Source organism: Strix aluco, chromosome 1 (genome assembly GCF_031877795.1).
Source record: "Strix aluco isolate bStrAlu1 chromosome 1, bStrAlu1.hap1, whole genome shotgun sequence".
In the NCBI taxonomy this organism is placed as follows: domain Eukaryota; kingdom Metazoa; phylum Chordata; class Aves; order Strigiformes; family Strigidae; genus Strix; species Strix aluco.
In genome coordinates this window covers 108,394,245-108,411,002 of record NC_133931.1, presented here as the reverse complement: position 1 = coordinate 108,411,002, position 16,758 = coordinate 108,394,245, and the positions used below count along the sequence as shown (strand labels likewise).

Below are 16,758 nucleotides of genomic sequence, written 5' to 3'. Positions count from 1 at the left end.
TTGTTGATGGCCTCTCTGACCTCAGAACTGAGAGGTACAGGGTGGAATCAGCTGGTGAAAGCTTATTTTTCAGTTCCAAAGAAGCTTTTGGCCTTACTGTTATTATTACTAACATTTACTGTAGCAGCTGTAGGCTCTGAACAAATCTAGGAAGGACCTGCATAAACATACATCATCAGGGACAGAGTGTAATAAAGCATCCTTTTTTAAAAACCATGTGAGTAGCAGATACGGAAAGAGGATAAGTGATTTGCCTGAATTTACAGGGAGGACTTGTTGCAGAGACAGAAATGGAATCTGTCTCAGAAGTTCCAAATTAGCATGTTAACCTTAAACTTAGCTTTGCATTCATATATGCCGAGAAATGTCACTAAGAAGAATGAAGACAAAAATACAGACCTTGTCATCCAGAATAGGTTCGCACTGAGAGTAGTTTATCTTGGAAGCCCATGTCCCATTGCCCAGGCATTCTCTGTAGGCATTTCCTGGTACAGACCAAAATAAAAGAGAGATGAACACTCTGTCCTGGACTTTGTAAACAGTCTTCCAATTTCACAGATTTAAGAAAAGGTTAACAGAACAGATTATTCACAAAGAAAATCAACTTATCCCACCTTTGTAAGGACTACAACAGCCTGCTGAGGAGAGGAGATGAGAAATAAAGGACATAAACACATCTAGAGACAACAAGTATTTAAAGATACTTACTGATAATGTTTTCTTACAGCATATGGGTTCAGAAGACAGCAAAGGCATGAGAAGAATGTTGCAAGAGAAAGCTTAATGTTAGTATAGCCTTTTAAGAAGCAGTTAAATGATGTTTTTAAAAAAGGCAGAAAGGTTTAGGTCTTTCGTGTTCCATCTAGGAGAATGGTATGTGTATGGTAAACTTATTGCTGTACTCCCCTCTTATTTATCCCACAGTAAACTAGAAGAAACATACTTGGAGATATGGATTTTCTAGTCCTTCTGTGCAACAACGCTATTGGTAAAACTCCTGCAAAGAACCTGAAAAAGGAGCAAGATAACCACATACCCCAACCCCGGGGCAGGCAGGCTGGGGAATGTCTCTGAACGTATTTCAGAAATGCATACACCTAGGTTAGGAGTGTGAAAAAGAAACCACTTCTGATCTTTTTCCAAGGTGCCGGTTCTCCCAGAATGTAAGTGAAAATCACAGATTACTTTACTGAAGCAGACAGGTTTCATGTCCAATCACAATGTCACCCTGGGGAGCTCTGCGAACTGGGTGTAGTAATATTGGAGCAAGGAAGGGAGCTCAATTTCTGGCAAGCACTCCTCTTCATCCCAGGGAACTCACAGAGAAAACTAGGCAGTTTTGCTGTACAAACTACCTTCCTCCATCCATCAAAAGCACATCCAATCCCAAGCAACATGTTTTTTTCCATGTTTATTTTGAACTGTGTCTTAGAAACAAGATAATTAAAATAAAACAGGAAAATCAGAAAGATCCCCAAAGGACACATACAGACAACTTCCTAACGAACTCTTCATGATGTTCTTGCTGCCCTTTACCCAGTTTGTTCTTGAGCATTTGCCATGGCCATTCAATGCTAGTTCAGCACCCAGCCATCAAGAAAATAAGATGTCAAATAAAAGTATCAGATTGAACATTTCTAAAAGTGCTGTTGGCAACAGCCATTGAAAAGGTGGAAAGACTTTTGAAAAGGTGCTTTTTCCTACAGAGAAGGAAAGTTCACATGGAAAGCAACAAGGAGCAGTTCACCTAGATGCTCCAGATTACACCATATCCATACAGATCACTGGATTCCATATTGCCAGTGTCTATTTGCACTTTTTCACTGTTTCTTCTTGGAATGACAAGGCCAAAATGAAATAAAATAAAATGACTGGTAACATTTGGGTCAACTACAGAAACTTGTGCTAGAATTTAAGGACCTCAGTTTCCATCTGTCACTAGTTTACAAAGTCACACACTTCCCTCTCTTTCATACTGGAGAATCAGGTATAGACTGCCATTTTCTGTGCAATTTTTTGGTGCAATTTTCCCCTGAAGGCTAAACAGGTGATTAGAATTCTTTCCTCATTGCTCTGTTTATTATTATTATTCAACATCCTAAGGTAAATGGACACCTTTTACCCCCTTCCTCTGGGACCAGGTCTGAATGGGATTCAGGTTCTGAGTTAGATCCCTGAAAGCCCTTGTATTTGGCCCCTCCTTTTGGCCAGTGCTGAAGCTCTCTGTGCAGAACGGTTGCTGATTTTGAGTCTCTGCAGAAAATGTCTGACTCTCCAGACACTGAGTGGGAAGCTTTGATGCTTAATCGGATGTTAAATCCCACTTCCAGGATAGTGATCATATGAAACCCTTGTTTTATTCATTCTGACTCTCCCTTGCTGTATCTTAGCTCAGGTGTGGAGTCCACAACCACAACCAACACTATGAGACACTTAGAATGTCCAACTGGGTCTACATAAGTACCTGAGAGGCAAAGGTGCATTTGAATAAAGGAGTTAGTTATCCGTGCAAAAGGAAAGCCACTCGTTCTTTTCTGACTCCCCTTTAGATGAGAAATTGACTGAAAACAAAAATAGCTTGAAGCTGGGTGAGAGAGAGTGGAGTATCAAAACTATGGAAAGAAGACCCCTTTGACCCATGGCTCCCTTCAAATATTTCTCTTACTTGAAAAAGAAAGCAAATATTAGGAGTGCTCCCCTCATCCACACTAACTTCTTCCTCTGCTCTCATTGTTATTTCTGTTTTACAGATACAGAAACAGAAGCAAAATATGTATACATGACTTCCTGAAAATGACCTGGCAGGACCATGGCAGAGTTGTGAACCATCACCAACCATGTATTCTACCTTAACAGGCTACGATATCTCTGTCTCCTGCAGTACATCATCCCTCCTCATTAAAACTTCCTTTTCAGAAGGATAAATGTGTCTCTCGTGTTTCCTGTCCAAAAGAATTATTAGATAACAGGTCACGATCAGCAAAGCAAGATCGAGTGTAATGATTGCCATCCATTTCCACCTCCATTTTGATGTGTAATCCCTCCACTTAGAATATTAGCACCCATAAAATGTGCCTCTGAGCTCTCTTTCGGTGCAAATACAGGAATCCTACACAACACCCACATCAAAGCAGGTGAGCTGGGTTTATGAGCTGTCATACCAGACTCTTACATGGTAAGTATCTGAACAAGAGTAGGATAAACCCAAACTCTGAATTTCTCTAGTTCAGAATCTCCTCCAGTATCAGCCACCTCTCAGAAACAAAAGCAGCAAGTAGATCTGACTTCTGGGAATATCTCATTCCAAACTCTGTGTCCTGGTTTCGTCTGGGATAGAGTTAATTATTCTTCTTAGTAGCCAGAATAGTGCTGTGTTTTGGATTCAGTATGGGGTTTGGTATGAGAAGAATGCTGATAATAATAGACTGATGTTTTCAGTTGTTGCTATGAGATCAAGGACTCTCCAACTCCCCAAATCCTGCCTGTGCGCAGGTGTACAAGAAGCTGGGAAGGAGCAGAGCCAGAGCACTGGACCCAGATTAACCAATGAAATATTCTATATCATGTAACGTCATGCTCAGTATATAAAGGAGGAGCATCCAGAACGGGGTGGGGTTCTCGCTCACTTTCGAGATTGAGACTGCAGGATCTTGGTATTTTGGGATCGCTAGCTGGGAACAGGCTAGGTATCAGTCAGTGGGTGATGAGCAATCACATTGTGCATTACCTGTTTGTACTTTCCATTATTGTTATTGTTTTATTTTATTTCAACTATTAAACTCAACCTATGAGTCTCCCTCCAATTTCTTCCCTTATCCCCTGGGCGGGAAGAGGGTGTGCTAGTGGCTGAGTGGTGTTTGGCTGCCAGCCAGGTTCAAACCACGACACTCTGGCAGTCATATGTAATTTATACCCCAAGGCAAAGTGTTCTTTCTTTCTTCCGAATGCCTAAAAGCATTAGTTCTAATAGCCACATGGAAACAAGAATGTATTTTCATATATCTGTTTTAATAACATAACATAGATCTTTTACCCAGTGCTTTAAAGGAGAAATGTCTGATTTAGTGTGTGAGGTAATATTAGAGAGCAAGATCCTCACTGCAGGCATCTGGAAGAAGCAGCTCTTGTTCATGCACAGATGAATCCCACAGCATATTGTGAGTCCAGCATTTCTTGGGGACGTTGGACCAATCACATATGCACTCAACAGGCTCACTGTGTTCACAGTCAGTCACATCTGGTGTGTGCTGAACTTCCTGTGTGCGCTTGTATATCTCTGCACAAAAGACCCTGGGTAAACTAATGGCAACTTCAAATAACCATCTTAGTCTTTTTCACAGCAGCAAACAGCTGCTTCATAGCATCCCTACTTAATGTCAAAAACAGCACAGAAAAGATGAAGAAATAACAGACACTGGACTCAATGACAGGCAGAGTCACTGAGACATGCAGTTGTAGCAGTGATCAAAGCAGCAAAGAGAAGCCAAAAAGCTGACCGATACATTGGTTCTGTGAAAGACAGCAATGGAAGATATATGTCGCCCAGCTTCAGAGTATGTAAAAGAAGAGAAGAGGGAAACCAACAGCCAGTGATCTTGCCAAGAGACTTCTATGATCTCTTTGGTGTTTTAACATACTGAAGAAGATTCCTTCTCACCTGATTTTCCAATAAGAACTGGGATTAATGTGCTTTGTGCTAGAAGCATTCTTGCCCTTTGCTTTAAAGCACTGTGTACAGAAAGAGACTGGATTAAGTTCAATTTTTCTTAACAATTGTCATGAAAAATAAGGAGAAAATGGAAGAGTCATTATGGAGAACTCCACTGTAGAAACAAACAGTGAACACCCAGGAAGAAAAGAACAGTTACATGATCTTTCTAGGGCAACAATAGCTAATGAGAGCTATTAGCAATAATTCTTTTTTTTTCCTAGTTCAAAAAAACAATTGTTCCAATTTTCATTTCCTTAGACAAGTGGCATACTGAAGAACTCAGTATACTTTCTCTTCTCATAATTTCTCCTTCCTTACTAACTTTATTCTAAAGAACAGATACACAAAATAAAGAGGTATTTGGTGGTTATAATATGTGGTTATTTGTGCTCTGTGTGCACTTGCACTCATATAATACAACTGGACAAGCAGATTTAATCTTCATGCAAATGAATAATGAGCAGTAGATGACTCATGATGACACAGGCAACACACAACCATTATACACATAGGTTTTGACACATCATCCAATATTAATTTCTATGCTTCAGTCTATGGCCTCTTCTTTGACTTTGAAAGTGTTGATTTCCTTTTGTTGTAGATTATTAGCAACATTTGTGGCACCTGATTGTTTCTGCTTAACCATCAGTCCAGGGGACAGGCAAGGAGATAAAAGGAAACTCCCTGAATAGAAAGAAGTATCAGACTGTCATTCAGCTTGCTAGCTTCCAGAAAACTTATTTCATCCTCTCCAGGCCAGCCAGCATAACATATGCATTTTCATATTTCCTCTAACAACTGATTCAGTCATGCTGATCATAGTCATATTCTATCAATAAAGCCAATGACAGCAATGGCAATATTCTCAGAGTCAAATGCAGCAATTAGAGCCCCTCAGACAGTGTACTGCAATACCTTCCACTACTGTTCCTGCTTTGTAGTGGTGGCTGCTGTTTTGACAGCCCAATGCCAGAGCTGGATCCTACACACCAGCCAACATAACAGCTCCATACACAATATAGATTCACATACACAAAGACAGCAGAAGTGCCAGCATTTGCAATTCTCATGGGCTCTAAGGTGATGTAAAAGGGATCTCCATTTCTGAAAAACTGTATCACATCATAAAAAGGTAGGTCAATATTTGTCATCCCAACTGTGATTTTTCTGCTACTTAGAAACCACTGAATTTGAATGACTGTGGTAAGTCTTACTATTCAGTATAACTGACTGCTTCAAAACTGCAAGTGCTTACATGAAGATTGTATTTAAAATATTGGTAACCAATAACACCAGAGTAGCTGCAAAAGCAACACCAAGAGGTGGTAAAACTGCCTGAATGGCCAGGCCCAGAGGGTGGTGATAGCCGCACAAAGTCTAGTTGGAGGTGAGTGACTGACACTCATTAATGATTTGGATAGGGAAGAGTGTATCCTCAGCAAGTCTGCAGATGACACCAAACTGGGAGGAGTTCACTGGTAACGCCAGAGGGTCATGCTGCTGTCCAGAGGGACCTTGACAGGCTGGAGAAATGGTCTGACAGGAACCTCATGAAGTTCAACAAGGGGAAGTGCAAAGTCCCACACCTGGGGAAGAACAACCTCATGCACCAGTGTACACTGGGGGCCACCCAGCTGGAAAGAAGGCAAATGGTATTCTGGACTGCACTAGGTAAAGCATTGCCAGCAGGTCAAGGAATGTGATCCTTCCCCTCTACTCAGCCCTGACAAGGCCACATCTGGAGTACTGTGTCCAGTTCTGGGCTCCTCAGTACAAGAGACACATGGACATACTGGAGAGACCTCAGTGGAGGGCCATGTGATGATTAAGGGACTGAAGCACCTCACATATGAGGAAAGGCTGAGAGAGCTGGGACAGTTCAGCCTGGAGAAGAGAAGGCTCGGGGGGATCTCATCAGTGTGTATAAATACCTGAAGGGAGGGTGCAAAGAGGACAGAACCAGGCTCTTTCGAGTGGTGCCCAGTGACAGGATCAGAGGCCATGGGCACAAACTGAAACACAGGATATTCCATGAGAACCTCAGGTAACACTTTTCTACTGTGAGGGTGCCTGAGCACTGGCACAGGTTGCCCAGGGAGGTTGTGGAGTGTCCCTCTTTGGAGATATTTAAAAGCCATCAGGACTGGGCAACTGGCTCTAGCTGGCTCTGCTTGAGCAGTGAGGTTGGACCAGATGACCTCCAGCTGTCCCTTCCAACCTCAACCATCTTGTGATTCTGTGATTAACAGGACACTACTATCCTCTGGAACAACTTTAAAGCACAATTTAGGTTCAATGTTTTACATCGGTTTGAGAGGTAAAACCTTGATCTTAATTTCATTTCTAACAGCAGATGATGTTGCATTTCCGACTGCAATATGCAAAGAGGAGTATTTGATGTGTGGCGTTTTTTTTTTTTTTTTTTTTTTTTTTTATTGACCCTGTTGAAGAACATAAAGCTTTTTAGGTAGTGGTAACTCAATCTGTATAGATTGGCCTGGTAGCAGACTTCTATTTAGTCAGTAAAAGTCCATTAAAAGCATGAAACAAACAAGAGACAGGAGAACAGGGTAAAAATAAGTGGATGTAATTCTCAGCAGGAAGTTAACCACATCCTTCCAGTCATTAGCGGGTGAAAGACAATTCCAGACACTATATGCAAGAACTACTATAATGGATCTTGTTCCTGACAACTGGAACTAAGCCGGTTTTGAAAAAGATTTTAGTCATCTTGCTGTGTCTCATATAGATGACTTTCTGATGAGGTTTACATTTCCGGTCATCATTAAAATGGAAATCTCCCTTCTCTAACTGTTTATGCATTTTGTCCTGCATCCCACACACACAGAGTGGCCCTATAATCTTGAGACAAGTTCACCTGCTACTGCAGGGAAGAGAATAAATAGGCAAACAAATAAATAAATAAACCACAGTCTGTTAAGTTCTGAGATGTGCACAGCTAAGGGTATTCTGACTGCTTTGACAGCTTGCTGATCCATGTTAGCTGTCAGCCAAGCCGAAATGAAGGGTCCATCAACCAGAAAACCAGAACCCCCACTGAACAAAGTCCCTAGAAAGTACAAAGTTTTGGAAAGTGGTGTTAGCAGTGATTACGGCAATCTCAGAGAATCACAGATGCAGCAAACAACTGAAAGAGTACAGTGGGCCATGTCATCCATCTCCCTACCACAGGATTTGTTTAGTCCAGATTAAAAAGCGTAAAGCTCAAGAATTTCTAGTAATCACATTGTAAAACTATTTCAGACAGTCTGTTAAATCTCTCCACTGGGAATTCTTTTGCTGATACCCTAAATAACTTATTTTTCCCTCCTTTCTAAGACAACTGTTAAACTCTTTTTGCCTCTGTATTGCCCTCTGACCAAGTTGAATAACTTGCCTTCCTTTTCAGGGTAGGTTAAACCTGCATATTTACCACAGGCAGAGTTCAACCTTGTAATTTTACAATACTTGTAACTACCCTTGTTCAGTACATCTTATCAGTCCCTTCCTACACTGGCTTCAGGGCACAGCAAAGCAGGCTGTAGAGCAGCCAGTCGATGATGCCCCCAACACAGAGGTATTTATGCAAAGTTTGTCAAAGGGAAGCAAGCACAAATAAGTGAGGTTTTTCCTTAGGTTTGCAACATTAAAACAGGTTCTGTGAAATGCTGGTCTTTAAAATCAGAAAAGACAGTAGAGAAAACCTGTCTTGTCTCAGTGCCAGGCTTAAAGCTGGATGACATTTTCTGAGCTGAATGAATGATTTTTGAAATACACAGTTTTGGGGCAATGAGAATCACTTATTAAGTCTGGTAAATTGGACCAAAATTTTACCCCTCAAAAAGAAAAAAAAATAGAAAAATTCAAAGAACACAGGAGTAAAACAAAACCAAACAAAACCAAACCTTCCAGCACTGAACATTGTAGTTCATAAGTTACTCACAACATGGAGTACTTCAACTCTGATCCATCCACTGTTCGACTTCAAGAGGAACTTGAGCCCAGTTCAATAGATTCCTCCCTTTCTGAGTTTCCTAATCACTGGGGTATTGCAAGATTCTCCCAGTGTCTCCTCCAAATAATTTTTACCCATTTAATGTTCAAAATAAGATATTTTTCTTGGTATTAAGCAAAAATTTTTCTCTTGGGTACTTATCTGCCATGATCCCCAGTAAATTCAACAGGAAATGCATGACATAAATTCCTTAGATTGGCTGCTCAGATTTCATAGGATTCAGATCAAATAAGACAGAAAAAACCTGTGTTGCATAAAGGATACATCACTTCATGCATATACTATTCTTAGCCTTTTTTGAAAGTCTCAGAAAAACAGCAAGCCTCTAAAAATAGGGGCTGAATCATGGGGCTATAAATTATTTATTCATGTGCCATCCTTCCTCTTTGGTGGGTTTCTTCTGATTGTTGCTGTGAAAGCTAGAGCCAGGTAGGATTCAAATGCACCAGTACACTGCTTTCTATTTCTAGAAATCATGAGTAACAGCAGCCAGACATCCATGAGATTGAAAACAAAAATCTCTCTCCACATACTTTATTTGTGAATGAGGGATAGTCAGACAAAAATAAGGAGAGAAAAGAACAGTTATCCAACCAATGCTTATTACTTTGTACATCAGTTAACATCATCCTGAAAGCCAAGCTTTATGCAATGAGAGGTTTTCTTGGAAGGCATGGGTGGGGGTTTTTTTGACATTCATGTAGAATTATAATGCACTTATAGGAGAGTCTTGGAAGACAGATAAATAATACTTTAGTCAAGAAATGTTTCACTAGAAAAATATTTCTGACCTCAGCTCTGCCTAGCTCACCAACCTGATGTTTCTTCAGGCTTTCAAGCAGGTAAGAAAGTTTGCTCAGCTTTCTATTGTTTTCCTTTGCCAAGAAGTCCTAAAATGCTTTATGAGAAGCTCAAGCAACCTAATTATGCTCACTTTCTGTATCGATTTCCTATCTGCTAAAAAGCTCAAGTGATTCACCCAGGTCATATAACATGTCAAAAGCAAGGGCAGGAACAGAACCTTTCAAAAGTTTAGAAGTCGTCCAGACTTCTTCAGTTTAGAAAAACATTTATCCAGATTTCTAGCCCAAGTCGTACTCCATTAGCCATACTGGTAAAGATTATAATCTTGCCCACCCCTTTGTGCCCACGCTTACACAGACTTTCTCACTCATGTATACAGCACTTCTGAATGCTACTTTCCTTAGACAAGCTGAGCAGGTTTAATGCTTGCTAGACTACAGGAGTATAAAAGGGGATCCAAGGTATACAGTTCTGTTTGTCTAAACATCTTTCTCCATCTCCTATTTTTCATCTAAGTGCTGAGGTCCAAGAAGTAACCTTTTTTAAATCTTCTCCAGGCAACCCCTGGCTGCCTCCTAGACAGATTGGCTAGGAACCTACTTGGTGTGTTACCCTGTTCACCACAAACCCTACTGAGACCTGGATCCCACTGACATCTCCTTCCTAGGTCAGCCAGCTGGTCCCTTGCTTCTCATTTCAGAGATGCATCTCACTGCTGAGCTGTGGCTAGATGTTGGGCTATGCTTTCACCTTCTTAACAACAGCTGATTCCAGGACCCACAGCCTGGCCTCTGTGCCCTTATCTCTTTTCTCCACACGCCCATTACTGACCTAAGTAGGTCCCAATCCAGAGTTTCTGTTTCTGATATATCTCCACTGTGCTCAGCAGGTCACTCTTGTCCTAGGCTTGGCTTGCCTGGCAGCAACCATTGCCACTTTAGCACCTTAAGAAAGATCCCATAGACTGTATTGTGCAAAGCTGTCAGAAAAGTGGCTCTTACTAACTTTGTTCTGTTAATACAAAACTACAGACAAAAGAAAATACACACTCTTTTTGACTTTCAAGTCAACCGTGCAAGTCAACCCCACACAGTTCACCTCATGAAACAAACACAACTTCTTGCAATATTTTTAAGTCTTTTCATTCCTCCAGGGTTAACAAAAACTGTTCCATAAAATACACCTATTTGATAGTGCATATTCTGTTTCTTTACAGATTCATTTTGAATTGTTTCAGGATTGAGGTGTGGATAGTGGCAGGCAATCCCCTTTCCCAAAACAATAGCTCTTCAGAAGGATGATTGGGGAATATCCTGGAAGCTGCTTTCTTTGTCACATCTCCTTACAGGTCCTGTTGTAACCTTTGTAATTAATAATTCAACAAAACAGAATTATTATTAATTTCTATAATTATTATCCCTGTATACTTTACATACATAATTTCCTTAGGAAATTATTTCATGGCTTGTGATTAAGAAAACTCTTGTTCTGAAATGCCAGGACCATGCTGTTACAGAAACAACTGAGGGGACACCAAGAAGACTGGGAGAGAGACAGGTGAACAGGCTTATGAGCATTTTATAAATGGTCAGTTAATCCTGCTTTCATAAACATGAAAGTGCATCTTTTTCCTCATACTGATTGACATGACAGAGTTAGGATCGCATGTGTCAAAAGCTCTAAGGAAGGGTAAAAAGGAAAATAATCCCTCCTTTTCAGTGTCTGTCAAAAAGTGCTGCAGTGCCTGAAATTAAAAGTATATCCTGTAATAGCTTGCAAAGTGCATAATTTTGAAACAAATGGAGGTTACTTTCCTCTGTATTGTGTTACCGCGCTGAATTTGAGATGAAGATGCAGGGCGAGTCTGTAACCTCCCAAGGCTATTTGCACTTTGCAGCTAATTCCCTGAGACAGCACAAATGCAAATGTGAATGCACATAGAACCCAATGGTTTCAACTCAGACCTGCATGTATTTTTAAGCAGAAAGATAAAAAAGGGAGATTATGAAGCAATCTGTATTGAACTATTCCTCAGGTTATCCCCTTTTCGATTCATCTGGTTGTCAGTACATGAAAAAAAAAAGTAAGCAAAAAAACCCGCAAACCTCTTCACTCTAGCTGAACAGAAACCAGAATTTATTTGACTCTCAAAAAACCTGTTGCAAAATAAAAATCTGAAATTCATGCTGGGCTTAACATTTCCACACACAGCTATTGTGGATTAATCACAATCCAAAATCACAAATTAATCTTTGCTGAAAGGCCAGGTGTCACACACAAGGAAGATCAAACATTTGTCACTCATTTAACATGTACAGACATCACTTAGTTCAGAAACTTGGATTGCTGGAAAGTAAAACAGCACTCAAGAGCAGTCTTTCTTCAGGCTTGCCCTATTCTTATACTCCTCTCTATAGACAAAACTGAGCTCAAGATTCAGACATATAAATTCCGATGTCACGACGCAGATGCTTATATGTAGGTGAAGGTTATATGTGCTGCTAGGTAGACGTGTAGAACTAGTATTATTTGAGATGGCCCATGATGTCCATGGCATCCACTCAATACAGGCCATTCAAATAGTGCTAGATTCTCATGCTCAAGCAAGTGAATTGACCCCTAGTTATTGCAGCCAGCACAGTCTAGACAGATTCAGCTGATCAGTGGCCATTTACTTTACAGAGCTGAATTGTTCTTCCATTGACTTCATCTCTATTCACAATAGGGGGAACTTAAGCACCTAGAGCACATATAAGCACCTTCATACAGACAACTAAATTTAGGTGTCTGGGCTGAACAAAGTATTGGCCTGGATGGGCCTGTACTTTAATGTGGAACAATCACTCCTGTCTGTTTTAAAGACTTCCTTCACTTGAGTCTGGATCATGTAATTGTTTTAAGAAACAGGCTATCATCCAACTAGTGTTTGTATGGATCATGCACAAATTACTAGGAAAAATTATATGGCTCAGAACATGTCGGAACTTCCACCTACATAAATACCTAAAAAACCACATGAGTGAGAACGGTGTAGTGTAAGAAAAGGTTCACACTGCTGGTTAGTCCAACAGCTCATTAATTCTCCCATTGCTCTGTAGTGGTAGTGAGTTTCTGCAAAGCACTAAGACTAGAGGAGGAAAGTCATTACCCAGGGCTGAAGCACAATTTGTTTCTCAGCCTGATACACTAGGAGAGCACAGAGCTATGAAACTCTCTGCCTAACCTCTGGAAGGCTGTCAGAGCACAGGCTGATAATGATGTTTGATCTTTATAGTAATTGCCTCTTAGTTGAAATTCAGAATTCAATTAGTCACTTGCCATAATTACTGAACGCACAGAGAGTTGGCAATGACAATGAGAGGTGTAACTGTACTTTATTACCCGTAGTAAAGCACTGTGGAATTGAGAAGCACTATGATCTGATTAACACAATAGTGGGAGAGAGGGGAAAGGAGCCGGAGGCTGGAGTTCTCCTAGAACAGATGACTAGAGAAGACAATTTGTACAGCTGGTTGAGGTAAATGATTCCCAGTGTACGCCTCCCTCTACTTTGATTTCTGCTGAGGTAAGTGGGAATGTGGGGAGCAATGTTCTTCTCACAGAGCCTTTACTGCCTGGAATTTATTCAGGAATCTGGTGACCTTATGAAATCTGAGTTGCAATCGCATATGCAAAGGACAACAGCTGTATGAATGGTTCATGATGGAGCACAGAGTCAATGTTTAGTGGGAATCCTGACCTGGTCCCAGAGCTCTGCAAAAATAATGAGAAAGGTGGTTGAGAAAAGAAGGAGGTGGTGGCTAGGGATGGGACTGGATTCCAAAAAGCACCCACTCATGTGACCTTTGCCTGGTAAGGTTCAAATACCTTTTGACACAGAATTCAGATGAAACCTCCAGTCCAACAGCCGAGGCTGTGAGAGGAAAGCAGCACATGGGAGACACAAGCGCCCTCAGAAAATAAGAGCAACCTAGGAATCCAAGGAAAGATATCACACATGACACAGGGAATGAGTCTTGCTGAAAGGTCAAGAGGATCTACAAAACCTGATTATCACAGAGTCAGCATTGCGTTTTTGTCTATACCACAGTAACATCCATCAGGAACCAGAACAGTAGTTCAGATTTACAGGGGGGTTTTTTGTTGGTTGTTTTTTTCATGTCAAACTCTTGTCCAGATCATAGAACCAGCATTTTATAAGAATCACTGCCCTTTAGAAAATTACAGTCTTACAGGATGATTCAGACAGATCCTGTCACACTTGCATGTCTTCAGATGTGTGGACAAAAACACAACATACGCTACTGTCAGCTTATGCCATGTTTGGTTGCCAGAAAGCACCATGTCTTCCTTAAGCCTAAATATCCAGCAGGGGAGTTCAGGGAAGAAACAGACTGTCTACAAGACAAAAAAAAAAAAAAAAAAAAAAGACTGCAAGCATGAGACAGATGACCATTTGCCAAAGTCATGCCTGCCAGCTTTCATAACTAAACCTGATATAAGAGCATAAAAATTCCAGATGCTTCTTGGCAGATATAAGCCTATTTTTCTGAGCCACAATTCTCCTTCTAAAAATGCAACTTCAAAAACAGGATAAGAATGGGCAAGTTATCCCAACTTCTGCAAAGTCAGCTTGATCTTCTTAATACAAAATCCCCCATAATCATACTATTTTACAGGACGAGCAAAATATTCAGCAACCAAGAGCCTGAATTTTGATTGTGGAGATGACTGCTGATGTGACAGGTTATAAATAACTTCCTTAGGCCATCACAGATTAGGTTAGTTTGAGATGAGAAAGCAAAGCCCCTGTAGATACAGGGAAATACAACAGTAATTCTAAGTCTTAAAGTCCTATTACAGTTAATAATAGTGCTACGCTTTCTGTTGTCTCTCCCTATAAATATTCTCCTTCTCCCACTGGGGAGTAGAATAAGTTTTAAAAACAACTGCATGAAAACACTTGCCAGGAGAAAAGCAACACCCAGCTCAGATCTTCTTTCTTACAGCGTCACAATGAGGAACAGCAAACTTTCACGAAAGAAATTACCTTAAAGAGCACTGGGCACAGTTTTGCCTCCCTCCCTGTCAGTTTTTCTCTTCCCATCCTTGAAACTAGTGCCAAAAGTTTTACTGAATAACATAAACCAAGCACAGCACTGCTATGGAGAACACTGGGTTCAAAGATGTTTTATCTGGTAAGAAGGGTGGCCGGGATTAGCTGATTTTGTAGATAAGCTATGTGCTACATTGATAATGTACCTACTCGTTAAAGCCTGTATTTGAAAGTCCACCAGCTGCTTAAACCACACAGGGCTCCCTTTCCTACACTTTATATTACTGCTTCCATTGCTGTAAACACTGCTTCATTTGCACGCGTTCCCAAAATGTAGCATGAAACATGAATCATGTGCCAATCCTTTCCTCTAGGACAGCATGTGTCAAAACTTTAAGTGAGCTCAGAAACCTGAGAGAAATAATATTTCATCTAATGTATGCTAGTACTGGACAGATACCAGGAAATTTGGTTTGCAAGTGATATCAAAAAGGAAGTGAAAAAATATGAGATTAATTTTGAGACAGAACTGTGAACGACCATATTGTTCTGTAAGGGTTGTTTTCATGCACACACGATCTTATGAATCTGAAAACGCAGATCAAAGATATGCATTTGGCACTCTGAGTGCAAGATGGGACTGTCTGCAGTGGTCCTTGGTCTCTGTTTCAGTCCAGTTTCCCAAGACATCTCCCAGCCCCCACACAAGCGATCTTTCTCCTCACAAGAAACTCCCCTGTGCATAAGTAGTTGAGTGTTGGCCAGTAAGACCATGAACAATCTGCAAAAGTTCAGGCAGGTGGAAAAGAGGAAAGAGGCTGTTCCCCTGACATAACCTTATTAACACAATGCATCGCTCATTTGGAAAACCTGCTGTTATGTGGGAAGGTGCTTTCTTATCACCTGATAATTATTGTCTCTCTGGGGGTTTGAAATGGCATGGGAGGGAGAAAGGGGATTTTAAAATCTCTTCTAATTTTATAGTGTATAATGGGTGCTGTCAGCACATGCTGTGACAGGCTAAGAAAAGCATTTCACCAGCTTCATTTCTTGGCTGAGCTCTCTGATGAATCTTAAGAGCCTGAGCTCATTTCAACTAGGAATGATTAGGAGGCCATATCTGAACCATCCCACATGGTTTTGGGTTCACTGTAGCCTGGCAAATGTGCTGTGGGAGCTTCAATGTCATCACATGCATCCTTTTAAGACCATACACATGCGATCTCATTGCTGTCTGTAACTCTTCATAGAAAAGCCCTACCACAAAAAGGATCAGGATTTCAAACCAGGCCAAGAGCCATCCTTATAATGGTATAGTGCATTCAATCCCCTGAAGCCAGCATCAGGGAAAGACCATAGCTACTCCGTAGAGAAGATGTCCTTGTATTTCTCTCCCAGTGCCAGGCAAGGTAATAAAGAAACATCTGGGAAGCCTTTCATTGCCAAAAGACAACAGAGACTCCATGGCAATGAAAGTTTTGAGAACTGTTGCTGTAAACAGAGGTACAGATTTGTGTATAGGGAGAACAGAAATTGTGCTCCCAAACATGTGGTGGAAGAGAAGATGCTCTCTAAACTGGCGCTGCTGTGGGTCCTTGATCATCACTGAATTAGCTCAATCACCCGGCAGAAGATAACTATATAACAGGTACCAGTATATAAACTTCCCAGAGTCAGTTATGTATCACCTGCAGGTACTGAAGTGTCTGAAGAGTGAAGGTTGGTGATACTCTGTGTCCAAAACTGGTATTACCAAAGATGGCAAAGAATACTACTCCCTTTGATTAATTCACCATACAGTTTCATGACTACAAGGAAGTGGATGGAAAGACAAAGTCATTTCATGCTGGCACAAAACATTGCACACCTTGCAAATGCTACGCATCCAGTTGTCAACAGTTACATGCACTACTTTACATACAGGACATTAATCTTATGCTGGTGATACAACTCTCCTCCCAGTACAAAAAAAGACAGAGCAGCCCCCATAATATTTTAGAGACTTCTCAAAGTACTAAAAATGACACTTCTCATTGTTTCAACTTAGCTCAGGTTTTTCCTCAACATTCATTAATTTCCAAGCAAGTTCCTCTCACTCTGGAATGACATTATTTAGTTTGCTTTAAAGTCATATTGTTGACAACTTTAATTCTTCATTTCAGGCCATCTTTG

The 16,758-nt window shown here is 40.8% G+C and overlaps 1 protein-coding gene across 4 annotated transcripts in view; it reads right to left on the bottom strand.

Annotated features, from left to right (window-relative positions):
- Nucleotides 1-16,758, bottom strand: part of CRHR2 (corticotropin releasing hormone receptor 2) — a 158,983-nt gene that overhangs the window by 72,083 nt on the left and 70,142 nt on the right. For all 4 annotated transcript variants that reach the window (XM_074848598.1, XM_074848609.1, XM_074848636.1 and 1 more), the window contains one exon: nt 400-485. In XM_074848598.1, the coding sequence (XP_074704699.1) occupies nt 400-485 (86 nt within the window). The remainder of the gene's footprint in view (nt 1-399; nt 486-16,758) is intronic.